The 8,456-nt window shown below is 45.1% G+C and overlaps 1 protein-coding gene across 1 annotated transcript; it reads left to right on the top strand.

Moving 5' to 3' along the window:
- The first annotated feature begins 488 nt into the window (after positions 1-488).
- On the top strand, positions 489-7,687 carry LOC120660225 (meiotic nuclear division protein 1 homolog). The gene is made up of 11 exons (XM_039938647.1): positions 489-618; positions 774-881; positions 1,533-1,613; positions 2,221-2,337; positions 2,584-2,622; positions 5,747-5,854; positions 5,932-5,994; positions 6,072-6,123; positions 6,328-6,372; positions 6,461-6,540; positions 7,343-7,687. The coding sequence occupies exons 2-11, from the start codon at positions 858-860 to the stop codon at positions 7,376-7,378; spliced, it is 645 nt and encodes a 214-aa protein (XP_039794581.1). The 5' UTR covers positions 489-618; positions 774-857; the 3' UTR covers positions 7,379-7,687.
- The last annotated feature ends 769 nt before the right edge of the window (positions 7,688-8,456 follow it).

Genomic DNA, 8,456 nt, shown 5'->3' with positions numbered 1-8,456 from the left:
ATTTGATTTGCATAGAAAGTTTATAGATCATTATGAAAGGTGTATTTTATTACCTTATTACCACACATGTCAAGTCAAGTTTAAAAGGGTACCAATTATTGTTTTTCAAACACATTGCACTCAAACACATGCACACATACATTCACACACAAGTTTGCAAGAACTAGACATAGGGTTCTTATTTAAGTTTTCTTAGCTCATTTGTGTGTGGAGTTATGTTAATTGCCTGGCTTTGGTTAAACTGACACCAGAGGTGTCACACTATAGCAGTGATCAAATTATGGATTAATTAGGTTTAATAGATTTGTCTCGTGATTAAATCATGATTTATAAAATTAGTTTGATAATAAATCTATATTCAGTACTTCTAATTAATATTTAAACATACGTGAGACTTATATGACTTAGACGGAAAAACCAAACCTACCCTTCGTCCCGGACCGTTCCAATCCGTCTAGATAGATGGTCCGGAGCCACGTTCCGAGCCATTCCGGAGGAAACAAACGAGGTAACAGCCCCTCCTGGCTCCCGGTCAGGGCAGGGCTCATCTGCTCAAGGCCTGAGGTTCATCTCCTCCCTCTGTTTCTTAAACCTTTCCCTCCTCTCGGACTCTCTCCTCGCTTGCGAAAAAATTACAATATTAGTAGGACTGCAAACACTGACCCCTCGTGAATTTGCCACTCCCAGTGAATGACACGGTGAGATCATTGTGCCTATGAAATATGGGGCCAATGGCAAAACTGCAAAGGCCAATGTTTGCGGTCCCATTTTTGCGCTTGCTCTTCCTTCCCCGGCGGCGACGACTGGGCGAGCGGCAGGCGCCATTTGTCCTGTCTTCGCCCAGCCCTTTGCCGGCGATGAGCGCATCCTCCAAGCCCCAGGTATGGCCGCCCCTTCTCTTTCCTTCTGCTGTGCGAGACGGAGCAGCCCAAACCCTAACAAAGCTATTTGTATTCGGATCTGAATCCAGTTATTACAATATATTACCAACTAACTTCGATTCCGCTTGCAAGAATTATCGGGTGTACATATGTACACCCATGTCCTATGCTGGGTCCGCCCCTGACTTAGAATTAGCCAAACTTCTGTGGGGGCAGGTAATTGGGCAATTAGGAGATCCTGTCTGGCCAGATGAGCTTAATCGGGTAGGTGGTTCGTGGATGTGAGCCTATTTATTGCGGGAAATGACACATCGATATGCAGTGTCAGTTATCTGTGTTGTTTGATATGCAGTGTCGGTTATCTGTGTTGGTCATTAGTTCTGTAGGCTTTAGCCACTGTAAACTTCTTATTAGTCAGCGTTCAAAGTTTTGTAAATACAGGTAGTTAGCAAGTGGAGTCATCTGGTTCCGGTTTGTGCGAGTAACTTGAAGATGTCTGCTAACTCTGCTATGTTTCAATTAAGCTTTTCTTCCTCCAGGCCCACTGGTGCTATGTTTCTTGTATTAATAAGCACCCTCGTAGTTTTTATGGAAGATAAAAGGGGGTCATGGATATTTCATAACTGGTTATTTTCCTTATATTCTGCTTAGTCCAAGAAGAGGGGTCTCTCGTTGGAGGAGAAAAGGGAGCAAATGCTTCAAATATTTTACGAGAGTCAAGACTTCTATCTGGTTAACTCTTCTGTCAGAATTTGTTATCTTCCCTCAATGTTGTCATATTTAATATCTGCAAGGAATAATTACTTTCCTTCATATGAGTTCTGTTCTTTCCCGTGCTAATCTGGAAGTGTGTGTGTGTGTGTAAATGCACCAATAGCTATTCACCATTTTCTTCTGCTTGTGTATTATACTGTATAGTGCAGATGGCTGAATAAACAAATCTAATGGGCATGCCAAGTGTGAATTAAACTACAACAGTTTTCACAAGTTCCTTAATCTATTTATTTTAACTTGTTTAGCTGGTGCAACTTTGCTTCCTTCGTATTTACTGGAATTGGAATCTTCATCATAATATACTAATGTAATAGATGTACTCTCTTGGCATAACCATTTATATTTGTACAGTCATTTTTGTGATGGACTGTTGAGGTGCCCATTCCAACGTTTACTTGAAGATGTATATTGAAGTTCATATCTGTTATTATCATCTTTAACATTTTTCTGATGAACTGTTGAGTTGTTCATTCCTTTTTTTGAGGACATGTTCATTCCTCTGTATTTCTTGAAAATGGATATTGAAATACATGTGATCCTGTCTCTTCCCTTTGGTCATTTTCAGCTTAAAGAACTAGAGAAATTGGGTCCTAAAAAGGGAGTGATCAGTCGGTCTGTGAAGGATGTTGTGCAAAGCCTGGTGGATGATGATCTTGTCTTGAAGGACAAAATAGGGACTTCTGTAAGTTCGATCATGGCTCAAGAGTAGTTGGACTGCCGACACAATGGAGTGGCTATTTACATATAGGATTTGCAATAAAATTAATTGTTGTGTTGTTCAAGGAAGGATTCTTTATTGTTCAATAACATGTGAACTAGCTGCATATAACCACAACTTTGCATGGTTTCTACATTGCAAAAAAAAATGGTTTGATTGTCCATACCCCTTTTTGTATCTAGCTTCCAAACTAAAACAGTTTCCTTGTAGGTGTACTTTTGGAGTCTTCCAAGTTGTGCTGGGAACCAGGTACTCTTATGATCACTTCATCTCAGCTCTTCTTGCCTCCACACTCTGGTACTGCATTCACTGTTGATTTTGATTGCTACTAAAAATAATTTTGTTTACTGAGTAACACGCGTGAAAAGTAAGCAGACCATAAGTCAAAAGATGCATTAAGCATTATGTGAATTCCTTTCTACAGTATGTAATCACCAAGTATTGTATATGGTCGATTACTGTATGCATGATGTGAAAATGTTGAATTTCTGAACATATATTATGATGTCATTACAAATATTTCATAAGAGGAGACCGTCACCTCTCTACTGCTGCAGTCTTCTGTAGCCCCTTTCCCACTGGAATCCTCTAATGAAAGACCATGAAACTTATTTCCTCTCATTCCCAGCCAGATCTACCCCCTCCCCTAGTCTTCACAGCCTGACTGCCATCATTCCCAGACACAGAAGATGGGGACCCATCAGCAGTTCATTTTCCTTTCTTTTCTTTTCCCGAAATCTTCTGGTTGAGTGGTGCGGGAGGTTGCGTGCTCACACTTGGAGCTGCTATCTGCGCTGTGTGCTTCTTGTTTTTCTGCATTCCCAGATCCTTTGCACCAGAAGGGCATCTTCTTGCTCGGTTGGCATACATCAATGCAGTCTCATTGTGATTTGATTGCTACTTGCTAAAGGCAATCATGTACATTCTCTAGACAACCTCTTCTTCCCTTAGAGCTAATTCCATGATGACCATGGGTTGGACCGTTGGTGTGTCAATCAGTTTGCATAGTGAAGCATCTTCCGTCCATCCATGTCGCAGTGGTTCAACAAGTCAAAGCTGTATACACCATCTTGTCCTAACGTATATAGTAATAACTTGGTTTGTAGCTCTGGCGCTGGAGCCTTGGCTGCTCCGTCTCCTTGTGCAGGGAGCTTAGTGAAGGCTTCGGCTCCATTTTCGATGTTGGTGTAGGAAATGTAGGATGCGTATAATGCGGTCGATGTATTGCATTGAGCCCCTTGGGCGGTATATATAGGAGTACATGGCTTGGAGGGCAAGTAGCCTCTCCTAGAGACAAGGAAGGTTATCCCGGGATTACAATCAATCCTAAACTAACCATATCCGGAGTTGCCTAATATACTCTAACATCCCCCCGCAGTCGTAGTGGTAGCAACACGAACGGTTAGACTGAAGAACAATGGAGACGTATCCCCCCTGCAGTCGGAACGCCGGTGCGAAAGCTTTAACCGGAGACTCATGCAGATGATAGCCTTTTAGTGCCGTAGTAGCCGAAGTCGAGGTGGGCATGGTCGAAGCCGAGGAGGGGGCGCGGGTCGAAGCGTCGTCGAGGTGCTCGAGTACACGAACTCAGCAGCTTCTTGCCGAAGACAGCAGCAGGACGGTGCGGAGGATGATGATGGTAGACGACGCGGTTTGCAACTTAGGTCACGCGGAGGACAGGGGTGGCGACGGCGCAGGTTGTAGCAAGTGTCGTGCTCAGATCAGGGGTGGCGATGACGTCTTCCTTCAAGAACATCGGCGGCGATGTCCGCGTGAGAATGGCTGGAGGCGCGGAGGCGGATCGAGCGCCTGCTTGATGAAGACCAGCGGCGAGTGGCGCCACCGCTTGAAAAGGCGACGACACCGGTAGGGTGGCTTGATCACGGACGTCGTCGCTGCAGCCTGAGCGATAACCTCGGCCTTCGGGGTGTCGACGATGAAGCGGCGACGAACGACAGGGCGACGCAAACCGATCTCTGATCGGGAAAAAAAAGAAAAACAACAGCAGCAAGATGGACCATGGGTACATTCTCGGGGTACCCCTAGCGGTGCCCATCCCCCTCCCTTATCCCTTCCCCAGTGGTCAACACAGGCAGAGAAGAAAAGGAGGGAGTGGGCCGCCGGCGCTACCTTCTTCCGGCGCTGCCTTCTTCCGTCGCCGCGGCGGGCCTCTGCCTCCAGCAAGTGGATCCGCTCCAGGAAGGCGCGGATCGGGACCTTGGGGGCGGCGCCGCCGCGGAAGGCGCCGACGAGGCCGGTCTCGGCGGGTCGGGAGGCAACGGCGGCGAGGATCTGGGGATGCCGAGATGGGGTGGAGCCCCCACGACGCCTGCCGGCGACGGCGGAGGAGCGACGTGGTGGAGGAGCGTGGAGGCCGGGGCGGAGCGTGGTGGCCCCGCTGCAGCTCGTCCCGGCGGCGAATCTCGTCGGGCGGCGTCGGAATCGACCGGCGGCGCGGTAACCCGCCCCAATCTCGCGGCTCCGATGGCGCAGCGGCCTGGCGCACCTTGTGCCTCCTCCGCAGCCCGCGCACAGGGCTGCGATGGCGCAGGAGGAGAGAGGGCCAGCACGGGGCCGCGCACATGGGGGGAGTCGGCGTGGAAGGGGCGACGAGGGAGCCGACGAGATCGCATCACCACGGGAGGTAGGTCCTTCTACTGTGCGTTGACGACGATGGCGGCGCGGATCAGAGTGATCCGCGGCGCATCCTAGGAGGGCGCTGCCCCCGGCGGAGATCGATCTCCCCGGGGGTGGCGCGATGGCAGCGGAAGCGGCGGCGGCTAGGTCAGGATCTAAAACCTAGGCGTCTGATGCCATGTAGAAAAGGTAGGATGCGTATAATGCGGTCGATGTATTGCATTGAGCCCCTTGGGCGGTATATATAGGAGTACATGGCTTTGAGGGCAAGTAGCCTCTCCTAGAGATAAGGAAGGTTATCCCGGGATTATAATCAATCCTAAACTAACCATATCCGGAGTTGCCTAATATACTCTAACAGTCGACATCCCTGGAAGACCTGTTTGTAATTTTTATTTACTTTTATGTTCTCTTTTCTGCGCTCATAGACCATAGGATAATTAGTCCTTATGGTAGTATCACTTTCCCAAAATAAAAAAAATCAAGCTAGTTACTTTATGGAAGCTTTGCAAGATGAAAAGATAATTATCACTTGATATTCCTTGTAAAGGCTCACTGTACATCTGTACACTTGGTATTACAGATAAAATACTCGAGGAATCAAGATAAGATGCATTTAGGGGTCCTGCTTGTTTATCTCTCAGTGCACTTTGCTATGCATTCTTATTCCTATCCTAATTCTAATTCTGAGCTGATGAAGTTTGTGCCAACCTTTCTTCCTTGGATTTGTTTGTAGCTGAGGAATACTTACAATAAGCTGGAATCTGATCTCTCAAACTCTAAAAAGCGTTATCTGGAGCTTGTTGAACATAGAGACAACTTGAAAAGAGGCAGGGAAGACTCTGTAAGTTGTTTTGTATATTGTTAGACAGCTGTGCAGCAATCATGTTGACCCAACTGATATGTATTGCATTGCTATAGGAAGAGAGAGAATCAGCTCTGGAGGAGCTGAAGGCTGTAGAACTACACCATAAGAAGCTCAAGGTGCCCTTATATTCCTTATTCTATTCAGTGGTTCTCTTAGTGCTATCTGCAGCTCAACAATGTCATAACAATTTCAGGAAGAACTAGCTGCATATGCAGATAGTGATCCAGCTGCAGTAGAAGCAATGAGTATGAGTTTGAAGACCCCTCTTATATACAACCATTTACCCTTGTATAGATGAGTACATTACTGTTATTAATACATACATATTTTTTTTTCTGCATGCCTTCTTTCCATCCAAGTTCTAGCAATATCTTTACCTGATGAATATGTCTAAGTATGCAAACCTTCCCCTCATTTTAATTACTACTACTGTATGCTGATAATTGCAGAGGATGCTATTGATGTTGCTCATTCAGCAGCTAACAGGTGGACAGGTACGGGTCCTTCTGCTGATGAACTCAGCTCAATATTTGTCCAATATCTGTCATTCTAAGGCTACTGTCATTTTGAATCACATTTCAGACAACATTTTCACTTTGCAACAATGGTGTTCAACTACATTTCCACAAGCAAAAGAGCTACTTGAACATATGTACAGGGAGGTAGGTTCTGTTCTCTTCTTGCAAGTGTTCCGGATGAACTAGTTCCTCGATCTCTTAGGTATTCAGATATTTAGGTGCTTCTTGTTAGTGGGGCTCTCAGCTAGGACTTAGTGTTTCTATGGTATATTCAAATAACTCTTGATTACACTAAGGAGTATGGAAATTATGCTATGTGCTTCTACTTGAAAAAAGAGTGTGGACATATGGAAAAGGTGAAATGATATTCTGTATGAGCTGACATTTAGATGCACTGATGCCTGACACATGTCATTACAACCCATGATCCGTAAGAATCAATAAATGATTGAGTGAATTAACATGTTGTACATTAGGCTGAGCGTATTACAGAACCTTCCCCCCCCCCTTTTTTTTTCCTCTCTAGACCATATGAACTGCTCAATTGCAAACTTCTTTTCTTTGTAGACAAATTTTATAACCTACATGTTTGACTTGAGAAATATCATAATATTTTAAGAGTTCTACAGACGGATATGTTGTTAAGGACCCAGCCTTTCGTAGTACAGAAGCACTTGGTATTCTTCAGTAGTTTGTAACCTGGGAAAAAAACATTTTGATTAAAAAGCCTTAATTGTTTGTAGGTGGTAGTACAATGGTTTGCTAGGTTCACATTACAAGGAGCAATAAAATTAAGAACAGTTCTTTTCTTCAATCCCGCATGTTTGTCTAATCCCAGTATTTAACTTTAAAACACCAATTTCCTCATTTCCTTTTGCGAGCCATTTTTTTTTCCTTCCGAGGATTCTGTCCTGGTTTCTGTTTAATTGTTCTTGTGTGCACTCAAGTGGGGATAACTGAAGATTTCGAGTATCTGCCGTGATGCCCAACAGCCTGTGCTATTAATATTACGCCATTGTATGTAATCATCCTCGGTACAAACTGTTGAATCCAGTGGAAGAACAAATTGACCCATGTTAGTGTTATGTGAGCAGATTGTGCAGTTACCTAACAGTAAATGGTATTTGCATCCTAGACGTTTGTTACTGAATGAAATATCAAATGTTGTCAGCAGAGAAATGACCTCAAGCAGGATTGTCATCTTTCCTTTCAGACAAACACATTCATGTAAGAGAATTGCGATCTGGTGAAGCATGTCAAAACGTGGAACAAATGGGGTCTGTGATACGAATATTCAGCTCTCCGCCTATGGCCCTGGCCCGCCTCTCGTAAATTAGATTTGGATATTTTCTCCCTGTTCGTAGTCATTTTGTAGATTTAATTTTTTTTGCTGATCAAAAGCACCGTCACTTGTCAGCTGGCGGTACTAATGTTAGGGCTAATTTGGAACTCTTGACCTAACACCAACGCATCACCGGGTACATTTACTGTTCATTCGACAATAGACAGTTCTAGGATGACCTGATTACTGAATGACTGAAGTCAAGCGGCCTTGAAGCCGTCAATGGCTTGGGTTAACTGCTCCTTCTGAACATAACATCGTTAAGATGATCTTAGGTGATGTTGATGGCGTTGCTGGTGTTGATCTCAGATCCATCACGCACAGTGCCGTCATCGTCGGTGGTCGATTTGGTTTCGATCATGTTGATGTAGTGAACATGTTGATGTTGTGTCCCACCGGACGTGCTAAGAAGCGTGTTGATGCGAAAATTCTCCACCAGATGGGAATCCTCACACTCCACGTACGCTAGGGTCGGGGAGTGCTTCGTTCCGACGTATCGAACCCAACAGGCGCACGTGTGGTGAGCTAGGCGTGTCAGTCAATTAGACCTGCAATTGACATGGAGAATAAATGTTAAATTCCGAGGCTATCGGCTAGCCAGTCGATATTGATGACGCCGATAATCGGCTATCGTCCAGCCGATCGGGGATAGACAAGCTACGCTTAAAGCAGCGTAACTCGCAGACAACACTCAGATCTAGATCCATTCAGCCTGCGT

Source organism: Panicum virgatum, chromosome 2N, assembly GCF_016808335.1.
Source record: "Panicum virgatum strain AP13 chromosome 2N, P.virgatum_v5, whole genome shotgun sequence".
Taxonomy (NCBI): domain Eukaryota; kingdom Viridiplantae; phylum Streptophyta; class Magnoliopsida; order Poales; family Poaceae; genus Panicum; species Panicum virgatum.
This window is presented reverse-complemented; position numbering and strand designations above follow the sequence as displayed.